Raw genomic sequence first — 22,035 nt, forward strand, 5'->3', positions numbered from 1 at the left:
ATGCCCTTATTTTTATTTGTCTCTTAAGTGCATCTTTTGCTACTAGCACACTCTTAGTTATTGCTCAATAACTGTGAGATAGAACAGAGGAAATACTTTCAGTTTAGTTTTATTATATTATAACATCTGCAACTACAGCTTGTTCAGCCAAAAAAAATGTATTCCAAACTCTTTAAAAAATATCTACATTTTTTTTCTATTTTAAAAAATAAAAGCTACCTAGTATACCAAGACCGCTAACAGCACTTGAAAAAGGGTGCATTACGCATGGATATCCTACTGTAATTTCCGTTGCTGTCCGTGTTGTGTATTACTCCTTCCTCTGCTGCTTTGGTCTTAGGTTTCAAAGAGTTTATTAAAGGCTGCTCCGATTTCTAAAACCATGTCAGAGGCTGTCATAGACCGTCCGCACTTCTGAAAGGCTTGGTTGTTGCACTGCCTCGTAAGTGAACATGCTCCAAATGCAGCCACTAGGAAGGGGTTCTGACTAAAAAGGAAACAATAATCTTCATTAAAACTGGAATGGGACTGAATTCTTCAAGGAGCTTCAGAAATCTTCATTCACTCTAGGTATTAAGCGTGGAAAGATATTTCAATTTCTTGGGAGAGATTTGCATTTAAATATGCTGCCTTGCCTAACAGACAAGAATCTCTCATTAATTTTTCTGCTGCCCGAATGCATGTTTTATTGATTAAATAAATTGATTACATCAGCTGCATATGAAAGCACCCTGTGTGTTTGCTGCTCCCCAGTAGTTTCCCTCCCACGACCAGTGTAATTCCAGTGAAGAACTAGGCTGCTGAAAATGCTCAGGTATGACCAGCACCTTACCCGTTTGTTTTTTCTGGTCCAGCAAGAAAGGCCCAGTGTGCTAGGACTCCAAGAGAACCTGAGAGGAGATCGCCTTGTCCACCACACCTTCTGCTGCTTCCTTCATGACTGCATACAAGCACTACAAAAGGGGGGAAATACCAGGCTTAGGCTGGCTCAGCCAGTGGCAGCGTTTGGATCTGGCGTAAATTTTAACACCAGCTTCTTCAGTATAGGATTGTTTACTAATTCATCAGTTTTCCAACTTTATTTTAAAGGGGAGAGGCTGGAGATGTAATGAGCAGTACCAAATGGGCAGGGTTCCTAGGGCTCACCCCTGATTTAAGAAGTGGCAAGGTTTATCCGTTACATGATTGCAGTGCCATCTATTAGCTGCAAGGACTAGAACAGAATTTCTGCCATATCCCTGAAGGGCCCAGTATTTGTGTACACATATGAATATTCTAGATTATTATTATTTGCATTTATTAGTCACTTATGGAAATGACTCAAAGCAACGTACAGGCACAATGCACAGTGTATACAGTCGTACCTTGGTTCTCAAACACCTTGGCTGCCAAATGATCGAAACCCAGAAGTGAGTGTTGTAGTTTTCGAACTATTTTCAGAAGCCGAACATCTGGCATGGCTTCCGATTGGCTGCAGGAGCTTCCTGCAGCTAATCGGAAGCCATGCTTTGGTTTCCGAACATTTTGGAAGTCAAACAGATTTCCGGAACCAATTCTGTTTGACTTCCAAGGTATGACTGTATTTAGTTGTCAAAGCCCAACTCCTGAATTTTGCCAGTTCTTGGCCTCTTTTTTGCAATTGGCTATGAGGAACTTTGTGCAGAGGGGCAAGCCTCATGCTTTGTGAGCGTAAGTGAGGAACGACACAATCTCTCTTTTTAAAAGGACATGCAGTGGGAACCACTGATTTGTTCTGCCATAAGGATTTGTAGGCAACAGCTTACATCAGCTGCATATGAAAGCACCCTGTGTGTTTGCTGCTGCATGTTATGTAATTATCTTCTGTAATTACTCACTAATTTCTGTATAATTCTGCAGGACTAATTACTTAGGAAAAATAAATAAATACACAAAAGAATCTCCTTTGTGGTTAGATGAACATTCTTATTAGCATGTAATTTTATCACACATTTGATGTGCCCCACAGCCCCAGTAGCTAACATTTTCTGTGTACATCTTAAATCATAATGTTTGCTGCCATTATTTGAGTAAAATATTCGTATTTAATACTGACACTTCCACTATAAATTCACTAGTCAACAATTTTTATCCATCTAATAAAACATTATCCTCCTGCTTATAATGTTCAATATGGAATATATGCTTGTCAGCATTAGTTTTTGTTTTTCAGGATTATCTATCTATAATAGGACCAAGCAACTCTATTTATCATTCTGTTTGCTGTGTTTATTTTTCACTTACCTTTTTCTCCATCTGAAATAAGATCACGTTCTCCTTTCTGAACAATCGTCAAATTCCCCAAGGCTTGGCTGAGCCTTAGCAGACATCCATGATGATCATTGCTATCGACAGGGTCCCTAAGCTAAGACAGAGGGGGTGGGGAATCATACAGAATCAAAATACGTCTTTCAGTGATGTAAAATAATGCACGTTACCATCATTTTATGCACACATTTTATCAGAAAAAACTACCCAGCCATTAATTCAGAGCTGTGGTCTCATTTCCTGTCATCTGTGGTGGCTCCCTGATTGTGGAATGCTCTTTCCAGAAAGGCTCGCCTGGCACCATCATTACATGTCTTTAGACGCCAGGCAAAAACATTCCACTTTACACAGGGATTTGGCTATTAAATAATCTATGGCCTGTGAAAGTGTGTGATAGAGGATTGTCATTTATTATGATTATTTTACTACTATAGGCTGTGTCTGTCACTATGCTTTTTCACTATGTTTTTATTATGTTTTTATCATTGGTGTTTTGTAATGTGTTTCCAATGCTGTACACCGCCTTAATAATAATAATGATTTTGATTTATACCCCGCCCTCCCCAGCCAAGGCCAGGCTCAGAGCGGCTTACAAGCAATAATAAAAACAAGTTGAATGAATACAACTTAAAAACAAGATCAAAATACAACATTAAAATATTGAAACAGTAAAATATTAAAATGCAGCCTCATCACAGGAGGAGAAAGGAAAAAGAAAGAGGGGGAGGGAATCAAATTGGCTGCAAGCCAAAGGCCAGGCGGAACAACTGTCTTACAAGCCCTGCGGAAAGAAATCAGATCCTGCAGGGCCCTGGTCTCATGAGGCAGAGCGTTCCACCAGGCTGGAGCCAGTGTTGAAAAGGCCCTGGCTCTGGTTGAAGCTAATCTATAAATAATCTTATAAATTGAATTAGCAGCAACAGCAGCATATGCAGGGGTGGGGTGGAGAGAAAGGGAGTGGAAAAGAGGTAATAGAAAGAGTCTACTTTGGTCAGTACCTGTCCAACACTCAAGCAGCCCCAGAGACCCCCAGCAAGTGACCTCTCACAGATTACCCCCAAAGGAATAAGACCCTTGCCAGAAAAAAGGTTCCCCACCTCTGCACTAACAAGTTATTACAGGCGGGTGCTGTCTCATGCAGGTTTTACTTAAACATAGATAATAGTGTTAAGGCTGCAACCTTGAACATCATAATTAGGGAGGAGGCCCCACTGAACCCAGTGCTGTTCATAGGAGCTATAAATGTAATTTGATCTTGGATTTAATTTGCTTTCCTTAAGTATCACTGAAAACATAGTATGAACTCACCATAGCTTCATACAGTCTGCTGAACTCCATGGCATTCGGAGTAAGAATCGCTCTAGGGTAACCCTGAATGAGAGATGGCTGCTGGGCAATTAGCCATAAACCATCCTGCGTCGGGTAGCAAGAGAGAAACATTTACTGGCAAGAACAACATCATGCAAATAAGCTAATGAAAACATAATACTTACAGCATCAATTACGATAGGAATTCCTTTGACCTTCGATTTTTCTATGATACCCTGTGGTTTTTTTAAAAAAAGAGCAGACTTTTAAGAACTGAAAATGAAACCGCTTCCCGTTGTTCAATTAACTCTTACAGTTTCAAAGTAAAAAGTCAAAAAACAGCTGTCTACTCCAAATAGGACTTAGCTGAATACAACCCCATGCTTACAAAATTGTTTCTCTTCTGGGTTACTCTAATTGTGGCTGAAACCCAAAACGCATACTCCTGGATCTTTAAAACCACCAATGCAGGGATGGATGGTCAACCTTTTTCAACCTATAGGCCACATTTGCTGTTGGCCAGACCTCAGAGGGCTGCAGGCCAGCAGAAGATGCAGCCAAAGCTCGCACATGCAAAGACATGTTTGCACAAGCACAAGCGTTCACATAGCAGGGAGAGTTTTCCTCCTTATCACAGTGCTGAGCTGTGAGGAAAGGAACGTCTTCTCTGAGAAATGCAATGTGATGGGGAGATCTCTCTCTGCTTTTCAGATTTCATTCCGAAGAACAGATAAGAGTGGGAGGAATAGCATTCTCTCTGTTCTTCAGAGATCACCGACGAACGGAGACAATGACTTTATTCCCCATAGCATTGCTGGGCTGACAGAAGGAACTTCTCATCGTACAACAATGGGAAGAACAGCACTTATCTGGGAAAGGTGCCTCTCGTTCTGGTGCACCACTACTGTTAAGAGGCACGGGAAGGAGCACCCCTTCCTGTTTCCTGAGTGCTAATACCTCTTAGCAATGGTGGTGTACTAGAGAAGTGACTCTGCAGAAGGAAAAGACACCACCCAATATGCCAGGCGCTGGCAGCACATGCTAAGTGGCTTGGTGGGCCTGATTGGACCCCTGCATTAATGAAGCACTGCCTTTATAGAATATTTGTTTTCTGACCACTGACCTGAGAGGTCAGTCTCTAGTGCTACACAGCATCTCCAGCCCTCATCTCCCACAACCTACCTGGCACAATAACTAAGGCACAATCTGTTATGTCATGATTTACATTGTGCACCCTAATCTGGAAACAGATTTAATAGAAACTGCAGTTTGGGATCAGGGCATCAGAAGAACAACAGAGGTCATCACTGGGCCATGTGGTTCATCTGTGTGTGATATATACATTAAGGGATTTGGGGAGGTTTACAAACATGTAATTGTTCCTATTTTAAAAGTGAGATGGCCAGAAGATACTGATAGTTTACCCAGAAGGCGGCGGCTATAAAGTGGTGCTAATCATATGATGTCAATATTATGGGACTTCTGCACTTTCATTTCCATTTCTCAATTTTTTATAATGCAGACTGGTCCTACTCAAAAGTACAAGCAAGACAGTTCTCTAGATAAATGCTTCTTCATTTGCTCACCTTTTAGTGTAAGTGGGGGGAAATACCGTGACCTATTTCCGTTGGTCACTTTTATCACTGCCAGGACTAGGTAAGCAATAAAACCGATGCCCTTGTTGCTGAGCTCTATCAAACACCAGCAAGCAAAGGATGGCTTGGATATTATGATCCATCTTGAAACCACATTTACTGGTGTTTTGTTTTGTTACAATGGCTCAACTGTGCCTCTATGTCTATTCCAAAGGGAGGTGGAGCTCTCCCACACGAAGAAACACAGGAGCATTGCGAATCTTGGGGATCATTAAGTTATCTGTAAGAGTTTCACATAAAGGCAACTCTCATCAACTTTAGCTGCTAATCCTGCTAATCGCCCTCAATTTCCAACATCAAGAATATCACCAACAGAGATGAATTCAAAACAGAAATTTAGTTTCATGGAAAAGGGTACATTAAAGAATCATTACTGTGCAAGGTATTACCTTGGCATTCTCAAGCAGTACATCATCTCTACCCAATCCAGGTCCGATAACAACCGAGTGTAGACGTGGTAGCCACTTTTCCACTTCATGAACAGCATCAGGGCTGTCACTAGACAGAGTAGAGCACAGATTGGCCTGTTTCCAAAAATCTGATTTCTTGCATTTGCAAGGAAGTGCAATTTTCAGCTTAAGTGTACTGGGTGCCAGCTCCCCAAGCTGCCTTCTGTAAACGACCACAACCAATTTCTCAAAGTATTTGGTTGGAAGCCGCCCAGAGTGGCTGGGGAAGCCCAGCCAGATGGGTGCGGCATAAATAATTATTATTATTATTATTATTATTATTATTATTATTATTGATTGCTAAACCATTTTTCTCCGGAATAAAAGCATGCCATATCCATACATTTATATAGGTAATGTATCATTTCGGCAAAAACCCTCAGCGGTTCACAGAAATTATCATTTTTCCTTTTCTACAGGAGATGGCATTATGTGAATGTATGTGGGGAACCCGAGGAACTTCCATGTGCCTGGAAAGCTGACAAACGAAAGCAGGAAAGGGAGATGAACTTCCCACATGGCTGGCTGCCATGTTTCCTTTTTGGTTTTAGAAGAAGAAGAAAGGAGGAATTCCCATGGTAGCATACACTTCCTGTCCCCTCAAGTTCCAATCTCTAAATGCCATGTGACTTGTTTCATATTTTATTTTCTGGCAATGACTTGATTTTATCACCCACCCACCCCATCTCAAATTCCTGATCGTATATTTCAAACAGCAGTTGTAGCAACCAAACTTTTAAGATTTACAGTTGGGTGTAATACCTATCTATGCACATAGGCTTGTTTTAGCAAAGGGCATCATTCAACTGGCTGCTGTGGAAGAGTCGCTTCTGTGTCTCTATAAACAACAACACTGTAGTAAGAGACTAAACTAATGGTTTGGACACAGCCTGGGTAGATAGAAAGGTTAATGCTGCAATTGGGACTTTCAGCACCATCACTTTTGGAAGGCAGAAGGTGGCACTATTTGCATATTATGTGAATACAATTAAAATGTCATTAAAATGTTGTCTTGAAGTTTAGAGAAGTATTGGCATCTGGATTGGTTTTAGTTACAGCAAAACAGAAGCTGGCTACTGTGAGTCAAAGCATGGCAAGTGTGGCAGACATGCGGGATTGTCCCATATACCATTTTAAAAAAATATTTGAAATTCCAGCCATTAAGACAGATCCAGAGACAGCGTTCTCTGGACAGGATGTGAACATCACAGCATGAAATGCTTGAGTATAGGATACAAAGGACCAGGTTCAAAGCCAGTAGGGTCACAAAAGGATTGGCGCCCTTCACCTGATCCTGGGAACCTAGCTCTGAGCTGCTACCCTAATACATGATCCATTAAGTCAAGTGAGAAAAATACAGGAGGAAAGCAAAAGACAAAAAACGGAAAGGATACTTACAGAACAGGATGAACTATCAGCTCTGGGCTGTAAGACTTTATTACAGTTGCTGCGTCTTTGGTACAAAATACATGGGATATGTCTGCACCCTATGAAAGTTAACATATAGTTATCCATTGATACTAATACGACATCATGCAAAAGCTAGTCATTAAAACCCAAACAAGCCAGTTCCATGCTTTCTATCTTGAGTCTCCCCTGTGACATTCTTACTTAGTGACTTACAGAACAAAGTGATTTTTAGGTCCATTTCTCATACTAGTTACCCCAGTCCTAAAGACATATACTTGAGCATGTCTCACGGACATCAATGGAACAAATTTGTTTAGGATCCAATATAAGTACTCTCTCTACATATCAAAGCCCGTTTCCAACATTAAAAATCTAGATGAAAAGCACATTCATATCTCTTTTCTCAAACATTGATAGCTTGGCTTTACCAATACTTTGAACAGTCAAACATTTTGTTGATATGTGCATGGGTAGCTTCCTCCCCAGTGGAATTCCGTTGTTGAGATCACAGTAGCAAAATACATTACAGACAAAATTCTACGCTGTGTATGATGGCTTTCTACACTTTATTATTAAGATGACAATTAGTATTTATTAAAGCAGTCTTCTAAGGGCATAATCAGTTACTATCCACATACTCGAGTCGGTCTGATTCCAAAGCATTTTAAGTACACTTGAAGTTCAGAGATACAACCCTCAGAAACCTATGATTCAACCACACACATAAGAGGCTGTTTTCACCAGGTTTAAGTACCCTTAACGATTGGATAATGGGACACAGGTGGCACTGTGGTCTAAACCACCGAGCCTCTTGGGCTTGCCGATCAGGAAAGGTCAGTGGTTCAAATCCCCGCGACAGGGTGAGCTCCCGTTGCTCGATCCCAGCTGCCAACCTAGCAGTTTGAAAGCACGCTAAAAAGTACAAGTAGATAAATAGGTACCGCTCTGAAGGGAAGGTAAACACCGTTTCCGTGTGCTGCTCTGGTTTCAGTGTTCCATTGCGCCAGAAGCAGCTTAGTTATGCTGGCCACATGACCCGGAAAACTGTCTGCGGACAAACACCGGCTCCCTCAGCCTGTAAAGCGAGATGAGCGCCGCAACCCCAGAGTCGTCTGCGACTGGACTTAACTGTCCGGGGTCCTTTACCTTTTTTTAACTGTTGGATAATTACCAGTGCCTTTCAAATCGGGGTCAGGAACATGTGGACCTCCAGGTGTTGCTGGACTACAACTCCCATCAACCCTGAACTAGCCATGTGATGTTCCTTACCTACTTTAACAAAAAGTTAAGAGAGTACATACCACTTTGAGAGCTGAAATTGCAGCAAAATACGGTGCCCCTGTATACCTAGCAAAAAAAAAAAAAAGAATTTTTTTAGGAGGCATATTTATTTTGCTAACAAGTTTGGTTGCTGAATTGGGATAAAGACAACTAACTAAAAATCATCATATTTACCCCCCACCTGCTAATTATGCATATGTTTTGAAGTCTTAAATATGAGTTATGACACTATCACAACCAAGCGCCAGCAGAGAAGACTCTTGCCTACTAACAGCTAAGGGCGTTTATGTTCAGTTAATGTGGTAGCTGCAAAGTAACAGATCTTGTCTCTTCATTGGCTTGCTTCCAAGGCTCATACTTCATAGCTGTGATGAGCCGACTTTCTTCTATGATAACAACTCTAAGTCAGCCTTTTCACAAATAACCAGACTCTCATTGCAGTGTACAACTGCTTCTGTGGAACCTGAACGTAACCAGGAGGAAACCACTCTGGGCACTGAATATCAGATGCTCAAATTAAGACAGACATGTATTTTTTTTTTTGGTTAGGCCAAGCAGAAGCTCTTAGATTAGGCATTATTAAATATAAAATCTAATGTTAAAGTAATAGTTTCTTCTCAGCATTATGAAGATTTGTCATCTTCATGCTGGATCCTGCACTGCAGGGGGTTGGACTAGATTATTCTCAGGGTTCCTTCCAACTCTACAATTCTGTGATTCTATGAAAGTACACAAACAGGTATCCAGATTTCAAATCCTTGTGTTATGCTGGGCTGTATTAGAATTGGGAAGCATCTTTGGCACTGACGATACGGGAAAATCCAACCATCATACATTCTAGTGTATTACACCATAGCAGAATATTAGGGATTTATTTTTCAAGGCGGAATGAAGACCCAGAGGCCGTGACGAAGAGCCGGAGGTTACAACTTCCCTACCCTTAAATCAAGGAGATGCAGGGTTTTGTTTATTTTGCATCCAAATTCAGCATTGAAAAAAGTTAGTTTTTTTACTTATATAAATTCTGAAAATTGAATCACAGTCTCTTAAAATCTACTCTCTGTTTTCCTATTTTCCCTATTTTATTCTGATTAGACTAATGGGAAGCAGCTAGGTTAGCATTAGGAATCTCATCTGGTTGTTCTTTCTGGCCTCTGGGCTTTTCATTCTGCTCACACATGTCAAGTGTCTATTTCCAGGCCTAAGGGAAAGCCACTTAACTCTCTTTAGTGGAAGCTGAGATTCCTGGAAAGTTGAATTCTATACCTAACTACACATTCTGCCCTTTTTCTACGCTCACGGAATTGTACCACACATGCGCGCACACACAAACGAATTCATTTCCTTAACAGTCAGCACAAATAACACTTCTCATGAAAGCCAAACATTTGTACAATGATGGGATCTCAAAAGGAATGTGAATTATGGCTGAAGATGCAGTTAAGAGCTAAGCTCTCAAGGTCAAATGGTACACCTTCCTTATTTCCCTAAGACCTATGGTCACATGACATATGCACACATTTGGCCTCAAAGTAAAAAAAAAAAAAAAAAGGATTAAAATGACTTTTAAGACATCTTCAGGTGTTTGATTTAAATGTGCAAGAAAGAATGTGGGAATGTAAGAATTGCCTCTAGACAACCAGGCAGGAAACCATGCCTAATAAAAGTAAGAAAATGATTAAAATATATTTTTTGCAAGTTGGTAAGGTGCCAAATAAGGGACACGGGGGTGCTGTGGGTTAAACCACAGAGCCTAGGGCTTGCTGATCAGAAGGTCGGCGGTTCGAATCCCCGCGATGGGGTGAGCTCCTGTTGCTTGGTCCCTGCTCCTGCCAACCTAGCAGTTCAAAAGCACGTCAAAGTGCAAGTAGATAAATAGGTACCGCTCCGGCGGGAAGGTAAACGGCGTTTCCGTGAGCTGCTCTGGTTCGCCAGAAGCAGCTTAGTCATGCTAGCCACATGACCCGGAAGCTGTACGCTGGCTCCCTCAGCCAATAAAGTGAAATGAGCGCCACAACCCCAGAGTTGTCTGTGACTGGACCTAATGGTCATGGTCCCTTTACCTTTAAAGGTGCCAAATAGAATTTTTAAAAAAAGGCATGCTCAAGGTGGGCTAGTAAAATGTGTTGCAACCTAGTAATACTTGAAAACTTGCTTGCAAGAATGTTATGCATTTTCTTTTAACTTACTCTTGGCATCCTCCAATAATTCCTATTCGTCCATCTTGGCCTTTATGCTTTTTGGCAGTTAGAGGAGGAATAACATTCCGCACCAGTTGAAATATATTCTCCATTTCCTTTACAGAATGTGTTTTGTGCACTGAGAATGATCTTTCTATAACTGAAAAAGAAATAAAGATATTTAAATAATTACTTTAAATTCAAACTTTTCATAGTATTCACTGATAACATGAATATTTCCAAGATATTAGAGTATTAAATATTCTTGCTTGCATCTTCAATTAACCAGCCCTATTCAATTAGTAACACTTCCGTGTTCCTCAACAAGAGAGCAGGAACGTACCAAAGAGCCCTCCCCGCTAGCCTTTACATGATGAACAAAACCACAACCTACACCTCTGTGAAATCTGGGTTCCAGGTCCAGTGCCAGGTCTATTTTACAGGTAGAGCTGTGCACACAAAGGCTCAATTGATTCAACTGGCTACATTGTTTGCGTAATGTCGTGTGGCAGGAGCAAGCCAGCATGCCTGGTGCAGATATCTGATCAGAAAACTGTAAGAACAGTATTAGCGCCAACTTGGTTTTCTGCATCTGTGTTGCACTGCACACCCAAAGTAGCCATGGTATCAAACCATCATACAGATGCTTATTTCTTTTGTATGGTCAACTGGCAATGTCAAAGGGACAATGTGTGTGCGTGTGAGGGGTGGGAATACAAGTGAGAGGAAGGTGGTGGTGCCTGAGCTCCAACCCTAATAACTTTCATGTGATGATCTCCAAGATTTCCCAGTCATCCAGTTTTATTAGTTGCAGGCCAGCTTTCATACAAGGATGTAATTAACTCCTACACCCGGAAGAACAGCACTGAGCAAGAAGAACTTGTGCTGACAAGAATTATGAACTCGGGCCTAAGCCACTTATATCTCAAATTGCAAATCAGAAAAAGATTTAAATGGTCTTAGATAACACTCACAGTTTTTGTAATAAAAATCACATAGTTAATAGATACTGAGTCAATGGTTAGGAGTTAAATAAAATGCTGGTTTTCTAGACATGAATGGGTATTAAAAGACCCAAAATTTGTTCAAAATAAGCAACAAAATAGCCTTCCATGTTTCTGCAGCTTAAAAAAACCCCTACTTTGACAATTACGCTTCCAATTGACAATTGTATCACATAATTAGTAACTACCAATCAGACTGCTGCTCTTCGTTAGTGTTTCTGCTGAAGCGATGTCTACTTTTTAAACTGCCCGTTCATAATGTGCTTAGTTATCACAGTCAGATGAATCTAACAAAGAGCTCAAAGTATCCACAGGGCGAAAAACGTATCTGAAAAAGTCAGCATCAATCAAGAAAACTCCAAGTGGTTGCAAAATCAGCAAAATCTCTTCATTCTCAATACAACCCCTTCCACAATCAAACTTACTTTTTTCCAGTAAACATTAAGTCCTTTCAGGTCAATATTCTGATCTCATCCTTTACAATGGAAACAATTCTTTAATTAATGCACTCCGCTTCCACTGATGTTATTTGCACAACATGTTGACACATCTGTAACATATCTCCAACTGCATTAGAGACCCCAGCTTGGATCACTCTAGGTGTAACTGTTTTATTCTGGTCATCCAAACAAGGAAGTCTGTAGTCATGGTAAACAGTTGCAGTGAATAGAGAACCAGGCTGAATGCTAAAACCCCTCCTCCTTTCCTTTGGGGCTTCTATCAATGACAGAAACTCCCCACATATATTTATACATTTCTGCACTATCCCAAGAATGAAAAAAACAATAGTATCCTACAATATTCGGACCAAAGTACAAATCATGATGAAATTCAAAAAATCCATACTTGTAGACAAAAGAGTGAGAGCCATCGAAAGATTATGAGCACAGAGAAAGAAATGGAAACAGCTGCATTGCTGCTACTGCCTTCACAGTACAACTTACGTACTGTGTCCTCCCCCCCCTCTATACACACACACACACACACACACACAATTTTCTAAAGATTTGTAACTTTTCTTGCCATTTTCCTTGTGTTTTTTAAATGGCATATTCTTAGACAATTGGATAAAACATCCAAAATTCACAAAATAGATTATATAAAGTGATAGTGAAAGCAGATTAATGTCAAGTATTGAAAGCCTGAAAGGAAACTCCAGTTTACCCAGAATATGATTAAGCATAAGCAAACACTATCACTTTAAATAGATCAGTTACCTATTAACACCCTGTTATGCTCATAAAAGGGGTTAAACATTGGAGTATAATTTTATTTAGTAGGAGTATTGTAGAGACAAAGATCTCCAAATTATCTACTTAGAACACAATGCTATGTATGCCTACTTGGAAGTAAGTCTCCATGCATCAAAAGGGTCTTAAGCCACTAGCGATTGAGGTCCCAGAATCCAACAGCATGATTTTGTGAATAGAACCTACATTTAAACACAAGTTGGTATCTAACAAATACATAGTTCTCCTGCATCTTGGTTACCTCTAGTCCTGAAGAACACCAAAACAGTCTGCAAGCAGGTAGCATTAGAAGACTCCTTGCAGCCAGTTTTCAAACTGTGTTCCTTGTGAATACCAAGATGACAAGAAAAAATAGCATGCACTATTACTCATCTTTCAATGTGAAGTTGGATGGGAATATTAAACATATTTAGACCAAAGGTCTATCTAGTTCCTGATCTGTGGTATGCACTCCAGTTGAGCTTCTGATAATGTGCTTGCAAAGGATTTTGGAGTGACCCTTCTGACTTGGGTAAAAGAAGTTGAAAGGCAATCTCATTTTTGGGAAGTTGCCTCTTTCAAAGTCAAACGTGCCCATGCTGCATTTTTAAGGCAACAGCTATATTGACATTTGAACTCACTTGCCTTGCAAATTAAAACTAAGGCTACCCTAATACTATTCAAGTGTGGTAGGAAAATCTACTGCAGAAGACAGCCTCAGGACCATGAAGTGCAAGTACTAATGAAAATATTTTGCTGACCAGGATGCGATTTCACGCCGATTGCCAGCCCAGAAGTAGAATATCCAAGACTAATTCTATTCCCTAGTAAGATGGAAGTAGACTTGGATACGAAAAATATAAAAACTGCTCTAAAACCAGCCACCTTCTAAAAGTATTTACTATAAGTACTTATATATTATGCTTTTAAACCATCCCTGGCAATTACCGATGTTGTTTCAAGTGCAAAAACTATTACTTCCAGAATTTCTATGAAACACTAAAGATCAAGCAATATGAATTTTATTTTAAAGATTAACAAAATTCCCTTTTTAATCCACTAAATTCACAACTGATTGCTCTACATTTTTAAAAAAGGGCTATGTAAACTACATCAGTGATCATGATCTGTTCCATGATAACTCTGCAAAAGAGCATAACATTTATTTAAACACCATTATCTATGTAGACTTATCAACCAAGCCCAGTGTTTTGATTCATTTTTCACATATACCCATGAACAGCCACCCCAACCCCCCTGGTACTATTTCACTGGCTTTAGAAAAATTCACCACAAATGTGCACAAAAATCTTAGCTACCGGGTCCCAAAATCATTTATACAATAGAATGTAGTACCTATGGGTGGCGAAAGTGATGTTGACATAGAATTAAAGTTAAAATTATCTCCGTATGATCGGTGATTTGATCTCTGTGAAGGATTGCTAGGTATATACTGGGACCTTTGTGATACTGTGGAAGAAATCCCTGCTAACATCTGTCCCAACATCTGCAACATCTGGAGCTCTCTGGCGTGCTCAGCTTCACGCCGTTTGTCTTCGATTTTAAGCCTCTGCTCTTCATATTTGTAAAATTTCTCTTCGGTATCCATGCTTTGCTGCAGAAACTTCTCCATCATTTTGTCCAGTGTTAAGTTTGCATGGCGTTTTTTTGATCTTTTAGCCTGAGATAATAAGGGTGGTGCATTGGTGTGAGCATTAATTTGTTTAAAACCTAAAACAAAAGCAGATAAGTTAGTTTTTCATGTTTTGACCAAACTTAAGAGAAAATTAAATAGTGAAGAATGTCACTTTAGTTACAAAAATATTTCCAGTAATCAGGTAGTTTTCATATTGACATAATTTATATGTTTCTATAACATTTATGTATGTATGTATGGAACTTGAACAACCAAAATTTTTAAACAAGTATTTGTGTATTGCAGATAATTGCTCAATTCAACTTTTTACAGTAGAAGCCTATGCATGTTTACTTGGAAGTGAGACCCATTATATTCTGTGGAACTTACTTCCAGATTAAGTGTGCACAGGACTGCAGCCTTAATGCCCTGCTTTCAGATCTGCATTGCAAAAGGTCACATCTGTAAACCTCTCCCCTTTGATGTTATTTATGTGTAAAAAGTTTGTTTCAAGTGTGACTATTAGCCTAACGACACCAATTTGAAGCCAGTTTTGTGTGGAATATATGCAGATTTATGCATGTGTATTAGCTCTGCCCAATTCAAATAAAACTCAATCATGAAAAAAGACAAAGGCACAGATTCCAGTTTTTCTGTTTTAGAATTGTTTTCTAAAAATAATACACACACCTACATGCGAAGGAAGTACAGACCTCCCTACATGGTATCACTTCAATTTGTTTGTGGAAATTTAAATTTAGCCTGAGTTGTGTATGTGAACAATAAATATGAGGGTGGAGGGCTTTTGTTTTTAACCCAGATGAAAAGTTGTGTATTTACAAGAGAAATACTATAGAATATATTGTCAAATAAAGATGCATGGTGACCTTTAGGTCTGCCAGCCTAACAATCCTCCTGCTTTAAAATCATCATCATCAACATCATGCAAAAGAATTTCAAATTTGGGGCACTGTACATCTGATTTACACTGCATGCAGTATTCTTGCATTAGGTGTATGAGCTGGCCGTTTGTGTTTAAATACAGAGATGACCATATGTAAATGACCATAGATTCTCCCCAATCACAGAAGGGAAGAGGGGATGGACAATGCCAGCTAAGGACTGGTGTGCTTGGCCCAAGTTGGTGCTTCTAAACTAAAAAAGAGGATGCAAAAGTGATAATTGCAGCGCTGTTGAGATGGCAGACCCTTTAGTGGGTTTTGGGCCCAGCAGGTGCCCACCCTCACAACAGTGGAACGTGGGGGGGGGGGTGTAGTGTCTTCAGAACTTTGGACTTTCACCATACACAAAAAGGAAGTCTTGATCTGCCACTGTATTTTTGTCGCTATTGGATATGCCTTTTATGTAGGTGGTATATCCAGGACAAAGAAGCTCCTTGGTTATATTTTATAGGTAAAGGTAAAGGTACCCCTGCCCGTACGGGCCAGTCTTGACAGACTCTAGGGTTGTGCGCCCATCTCACTCAAGAGGCCGGGGGCCAGCGCTGTCCGGGGACACTTCCGGGTCACGTGGCCAGCGTGACATCGCTGCTCTGGCGAGCCAGAGCCACACACGGAAACGCCGTTTACCTTCCCGCCAGTAAGCGGTCCCTATTTATCTACTTGCACCTGGGGGTGCTTTCGAACTGCTAGGTTGGCAGGTGCTGGGACCGAGCAGCGGGAGCGCACCCCGCCGCGGGGATTTGAACCGCCAACCTTTTGATCGGCAAGCTCCAGGTGCTGAGGCTTTTACCCACAGCGCCACCCACGTCCCTGGTTATATTTTATAGCCCACTCCTAATACGGAGTAACAGGGATTCATTTTAAATCAGAAGTCACCTGACAATACCAAAGGAAGGACCATTTGACAACATTAAGGGGCCACAGCAGTGCCACAGCTATGGGGGTGGAGTGGGGGACTAGCCAGGTTTTTTTTTGCCCTGGGTTAAGCCTCCCAGCCTCTCTCTCTCTCTCTCTCTCTCTCTCTCTCTCTCTCTCTCTGTGTGTGTGTGTGTGTGTGTGTGTGTAAGCAAACATCTGGGCTCTTTTCTTCTTCTTCTTTTGCCAAACTGGGTCTTTGACCCCGGTGACACAAAGCCTACTTTCACCCTTTCCAAAAGGAAAGGTTAGGCAGAGAAATCTCCAGAGTTGTTTGGGTGTGTGATTGAAAGTAGAGAGTGGGGCATTGCCTTTCCTTTTAGACAAGAGCAGGGCAAACAAAATACACAGCGCTGCTGCTCTCAGGGTGAAGTCATCATGAGAACACCAGCTTTCCCTCAACACTTCATATTTTAGAGAGAGACATCGGCACAGACTGGGGAGGAGCAGGGCAATAAAAAAAGGGCGTGTGCGTTGTCCGCCTGTGAGGGGGGTGCGATTGTTCTATGGATGCCCCCCCAACGCGCAACATTGTTCAGAAAAGCAGGCATAACGGGGCTGTTTCTTTGTGGCAGGTGCCATAACAGAGACTGAGACTTGTGCCTCCCTAGACTTTCTTTCCTTTTTCTCCACTCACCTTCTGCCGGCGGTAGCGGGATGGCGAAGGGCGGGCACTCCACTTTGATGGCGTGCTCGGCGTAGGAGGAGCACTCCCCGGACTCCTCGTGGAAGTTGTCCCTCGGGGGCGACTCCAGCAGCTCGCCGCCGTCCTCGTCCAGCTCGTCCTCGTCTTCCTCCTCCGCGTCCACCTCGCGAAGCAAAGCCCCGCCGCCGGGCCTGGCGGAAGGGGGCGCGGCGGAGGCGGCCAGGATGGCGGAGGCGGCCAGGGCGCCGGGGTGCTGCTGCTGCAGATGCTGCCTCCGCCGGCACCCGGGCTCCCCGCCGGCCGCGGGGCTCAGAGGCCTGTCGTCGAGGCCCGCCGCGCCGGCCCTCCCGCTGAGGATGCGGTCCATCTCGTCGTAGTACTTGCAGATCTTCCTGGCGTGCCCGTTCTTCTTGAGCCCCTCCCGGGCCTGGTAGTACTGGCGCTTGAGGCCCTTGATGCGGATGCGGCACTGCTCCGGGGTGCGCTCGAAGCCCAGCTCGGCCAGGCGGCAAGCCACGTCCCGGTACACATGGCTGTTGCGAAAGTTGCCGTCCAGGGCGCTCTGCACGTCCGCCTCCCCCCAGATCTCCAGCAGAGCCCGGGTCTCCAGGTCCGACCACAGGAAGCCGCGCGTGTTGGTGATCATCCTGGCGGAGGCGGCCCGCCCACCCGGGCGGCCGCGATGGCCGCGCTCGGACGGGAAGGGGCGATCAATGGCAGGCAGCTAGGCAGGCCGGCCGGCGGGGTTCAGCCGCCCGCCCGCCTCGCCGCAGCCCCTCCTCCCGCAGCTCCCCCTCTCAGCGGCCCCGGCGAGGCGGCGGTTGCGGCGGCCGAGATCCCATCCCTTCTCTCGCCGGCGGCGCCTCACGCGCCCCGCTCTCGCCGCGCTCTCTCCGTATAGTCCGCCAACCGAAACTTTCCACACGCAACGAACGGGGCCTCCGCCGCCGGCCTGACGGGCCTGGCCTTCCTCAGCCTCGTCTGCGGCTGTCGCTCCCTCGCCTCAGGCGGCGGGAGCTCGGTGGCGGCGGTGGCGGCAGAGGAGGGGGCTGCGCTTGGAGGCCCATCGCCTCGCGGAGGCCTGAGGCCACGGGGCTCGGAGAAGAAGCGGCGGCGGCGGCGGCGGCGGCTGCCGAGAAGCACCGGCGCGGCCTCTTTCCCCCCTCCGCTCGCTCCCCGGCGGGCCCAAGCCGGCCCGGCGTCAGCAGCGCGCATTGCGCTCCAGCTGCCCCCTCCCCTTCGTGTGCGCGCACACTCGCATCCACACACACGCGCGCGCGCGCGCACCAGTCGCCCAGGTTCACACACAAAGCAGCGAGGGTGTTTGTCGCACAACTTCAGTGGTGGTGGGGCAGGAAGGGGAGAACAATAGGCAACGGTCTCCTCCCGAGGAAAAGGCGTCGCGTACCTTCTCCCCCCCCAAATGAGGAATGTTGCATTCAGACAAAAACGCATGGTGGAGACGAAGGGGTTTCAGGCAGGAATGCGAAGGAGGGACCTATCTTCACGCGCCAGGAAGACCGCGGAGAGATACGGGGAAACGGGTTGGAAGGAGCGCGCACACGCCAGCACTAACATTGCTAGACGGCCTCCCCCGCCCTCCCCAAAAGCGCAGACAGGGATAGACTCCAATCCAAGCAGTAGAAAAGAAAAGAAAGCGCCTTCCCTTTGCTTTGCTTTGCTTTGCTTGACAGCTTGCTGTCGTTTTCGACGAACACTACCACGAATCCGAAGCGACGGGCCGTTTTATCCGGCCGTGCTCCCCACCAGCACCTTTCCTAAAGCGAACGTGAGAATCAGCTGGCACAAGAGATGCTACTCGTACATTTCCCCTCCCCACCGTGAAACCACAACAAAGACACGCATGTATTTTTTGTTACGGGCGTTTTCGTTGGATGTTACGTCGCAAGAAATGCTGCTGCTGCTGCTATCTAACCTTTTAAGCACTGGGTTAGCGCCAAGAAGGTACGACGAGAATACAGAAATGATGGCCCTCTTTATTATGTTGAAAAGGATAAAACGCCATATTTTAAAAAAGCAAGAAAGATAAGCAATTCTAGCCCACGCCTGGAGGATTTTTTCGCCATACAAACTACTATGAACTACTTCGAAATTTGTGATGACTTGCACCAGTGAAATGGGTCATCACAGGTGTAACCGGAATGATTGCTTTCACATCACCTCCTGATGGATTAAGCTACCTACCAATAAATCGTGTAGAGGAGAAGTCAAGAGATGTCCACACCTAGTATAATCAGCCCTTTCTGTCAACTGTTCGGTGGCGAGTCACCCTTCACAAAATCTAGACTGGTCGATTTTTAATCTGTGCTCCAGGGCTTCAATCTGCGGGCGTGAGCATTACATTCTGACCTGATGGGTTTCTTTAAATTCTCGGTGACTATAGAGAGATGACTGCAATAGGTTTTAAAAATATGCACACCCATACGTTTAATCTCAAGCCCTAAACCATATCTTGCTTATATATTCCAGTATGTCATGCACCCAAACTCATCCGTTTATCTTCGAATCTGCTTGCACTACCTCAGCTGTGGCAATTATTTTTAAGCAAGCGAGGCGAGCTACAAGCAGACAATAACTTAACAGATTCCATTTAAAAATGATTTTGAACCCCCCCCCCTGCAAAAAGGCCCCTCTCCATATATGGCCTGTGGCTAACTGCAGATAAGCAAATCTGGCGCACGAAAGGCGATTTTGGGTACCTTTTCCATACTGCAGCCAGAGCACCGCTGCTGCTGAGATCAGTACTGCGATCACACAGGTGTCCCTTCCCCAAACCATCCCCGAGAAAGGATTTGCACGAGCTCACCGCGGGGCCCTGCCTCGCCCGAGCGGCTTGGACTCTGCTCTCCCGCCTCTTACCTAGCCGCCAAGCGGGGCTCGAACCAGCTGCTGCCAAGCACGCGCGCAAGCGGCACACAAGATGCATCCGAGCTGCTTCCGGGTCCGACCCGCAGCGAGTGGGACGCTTAGGCCACTTTCGCCCCGCCTCCTAAACCCTCGGGAACGCCCCCTCGTGGGAAGCCAATCTGAGCGGGCTCAGCCCGCTGATTGACAGTAGACACGCAAACGCGCAAAAGGTTAGTAGGCGGGGCTAGTGCTGCTATAGAGCGTGCTTTTTTCTTTACCTGGAGACTGACTCACTTGTAGCAGTGGCTACGTTGCTGCTGCTCCTGTTCAAAAAGACTCAAATATTCTTTTACTGAGTCGCAAACACGCCGGTTGAGGGGTGGTGTTTTCTTGCAGTTGCTCTCTCCCATTGATTTCAATGACGTTTCCTGCGCCATTAATTATGTTTGGGATTGTAATCTTAAATTTCCGAGGCGGAGTTCAGCCCAGCCGCAAGAGGAACCTGTTTTTCAATTACAGTCCTAGAAGTAATTTGAGAAGGAGCAGATCGAGTGCCTGCAACGTTAGCAAATAAATAGCCAGGCTCACAAACACACACCTAATGCTCAACCAAAATCTCTCCTCCTGCAATATAAACCCACTAGATTTAATCCTGCCCCTTTGGGGCAGGCAGCAGACCCTCCAGGTATTTGATAAGTGCTATCACGTCCCTGGACCATAAAGGTGGCTGATCGCTGAAGAATTGGTGCTTTTGAATTATGGTGCTGAAGGAGACTCTTGAGAGTCCCATGGACTGCAAGAAGATCGAACCTATCCATTCTTAAGGAAATCAGCCCTGGATGCTCACTGGAAGGACAGATCCTGAAGCTGAGGCTCCAATACTTCGACCACCTCATGAGAAGAGAAGACTCCCTGGAAAAGACCCTGATGTTGGGAAAGAAGGGGACGACAGAGGACGAGATGGTTGGATAGTGTTCTCGAAGCTACCAGCATGAGTATGACCAAACTGCGGGAGGCAGTGGAAGACAGGAGTGCCTGGCGTGCTCTGGTCCATGGGGTCACGAAGAGTCGGACAAAACTAAATGACTAAACAACAACAACAACAATCACGTCCCTACTCAGTCTCTAGGCTAAAAATACCCAGTTCCTTCAGCCTTTCGACATTGGACTTGTTTTCCATACCACTGACTATCTCTGAACCCATGAGGATTCTCTTGATACTGAAAGAGAAAAACAAAGTGAAGAACGAAGACCTATTATTTAATACGGGATATAAAGGAAGATATGACGTGCAACTAATAGCATGCACTTTAGATGAGCTATCTCTGTTACAGAAGTAGGACATGCTCCTCTTATCCCCAGATTATCTATGTCAGCGATGAAGGGTGTGACGCCTTGCTCTTTAGGCAACACATCTGGAACAGCTCTAGAGACATTGCTGCACAGGTGTACCGGGTATGACTCTCCTAAAGGAAAGACAGGCACTTCTTACAGCGGTGTTTCCCAAACTTGGGTTTGCAGGTCTTTTTTGGACTACAACTCCCACCATCCTTAGCTCGCAAGACAAGGATGATGGGAATTGTAGTCCAGAAACAGCTGGAGACACAGGTTTGGGAAACACTGTCTTACAGCATGAGCAAACAATGCAAAAGGAAGGCATACCTTCCAAATAACCTGTACAGAATTATCTAACACTGTTCTCTTTAGCAAGCAAATTATATCACAATTTTATAAAATTGCAGTAACTGGGATGAGTAATAGCATGGTGAACATTGCTCTTTCTTCTAGGTTCTACATCATGGGTAGGCAAACTAAGGCCCAGGGGCTGGATCCGGCCCAATCGCTTCTCAATCCAGCCCGCGGATGGTCTGGGAATCAGCGTGTTTTTACATAAGTAGAATGTGTCCTTTTATTTAAAATGCATCTCTGCGTTATTTGTGAGGCATAGGAATTTGTTCATTTTTCCCCTTCAAAATATAGTCCGGCCCCCCACAAGGTCTGAGGGACAGTGGACTGGCCCCCTGCTGAATAAGTTTACTGACCCCTGTTCTACACAGTGTCTTTCAAGGTTCTTCCAAAACCTCCCACTCTTGAATAGACTGGCTGGCAGGGAGCCCTTCCCAATTTTAATACAACCAAATTTCCAGCATCTCCTGTTCATGCATCACATGAAACTGCAGAGGGAGGCGTATCTTCCGACATGTCA

The 22,035-nt window shown here is 44.0% G+C and overlaps 2 protein-coding genes across 5 annotated transcripts in view; one reads left to right on the plus strand and one right to left on the minus strand.

Annotated features, from left to right (window-relative positions):
• Nucleotides 1-6,707, plus strand: part of CARS2 (cysteinyl-tRNA synthetase 2, mitochondrial) — a 43,253-nt gene extending 36,546 nt beyond the window's left edge. Inside the window, exon 16 of the mRNA XM_053384422.1 lies at nt 6,118-6,707. The gene's annotated coding sequence lies outside the window, so the exon portion shown is untranslated. The remainder of the gene's footprint in view (nt 1-6,117) is intronic.
• On the minus strand, nt 94-19,961 carry NAXD (NAD(P)HX dehydratase). 4 transcript variants are annotated; one of them, XM_053384415.1, is made up of 11 exons: nt 16,953-17,704; nt 14,159-14,533; nt 10,579-10,729; nt 8,410-8,455; nt 7,097-7,185; nt 5,639-5,747; nt 3,780-3,830; nt 3,595-3,699; nt 2,263-2,383; nt 833-953; nt 94-487 (listed from the first exon to the last, which is right to left on the minus strand). In XM_053384415.1, exons 1-11 carry the CDS (start codon nt 17,605-17,607, stop codon nt 337-339), a joined length of 1,974 nt encoding a protein of 657 aa, XP_053240390.1. In that variant the 5' UTR covers nt 17,608-17,704; the 3' UTR covers nt 94-336. The 4 variants fall into 4 exon arrangements, with proteins under 4 accessions (XP_053240390.1, XP_053240393.1, XP_053240392.1 ...); XM_053384416.1 differs by having other exon boundaries at nt 367-483; nt 16,953-17,707; XM_053384418.1 differs by lacking the exons at nt 14,159-14,533; nt 16,953-17,704 and adding an exon at nt 19,842-19,961.
• Nucleotides 19,962-22,035: the final 2,074 nt, after the last annotated feature.

The sequence above is a fragment of the Podarcis raffonei genome, chromosome 4, assembly GCF_027172205.1.
Source record: "Podarcis raffonei isolate rPodRaf1 chromosome 4, rPodRaf1.pri, whole genome shotgun sequence".
NCBI classification, from domain to species: Eukaryota; Metazoa; Chordata; class Lepidosauria; order Squamata; family Lacertidae; genus Podarcis; species Podarcis raffonei.

Bases quoted from the DNA above. Each gene is read 5' to 3' on its own strand.
- NAXD (XM_053384415.1), bottom strand. From the start codon at position 17,607: ATGATCACCAACACGCGCGGCTTCCTGTGGTCGGACCTGGAGACCCGG. The intron at 14,534-16,952 runs GTGAGTGGAGAA...CTTTTGTTTTAG, and splicing joins CCCGCTACCGCCGGCAGAAG to GTTTTAAACAAATTAATGCT. The intron at 10,730-14,158 runs GTACTACATTCT...TTTCTTTTTCAG, and splicing joins ATCACTTTCGCCACCCATAG to TTATAGAAAGATCATTCTCA.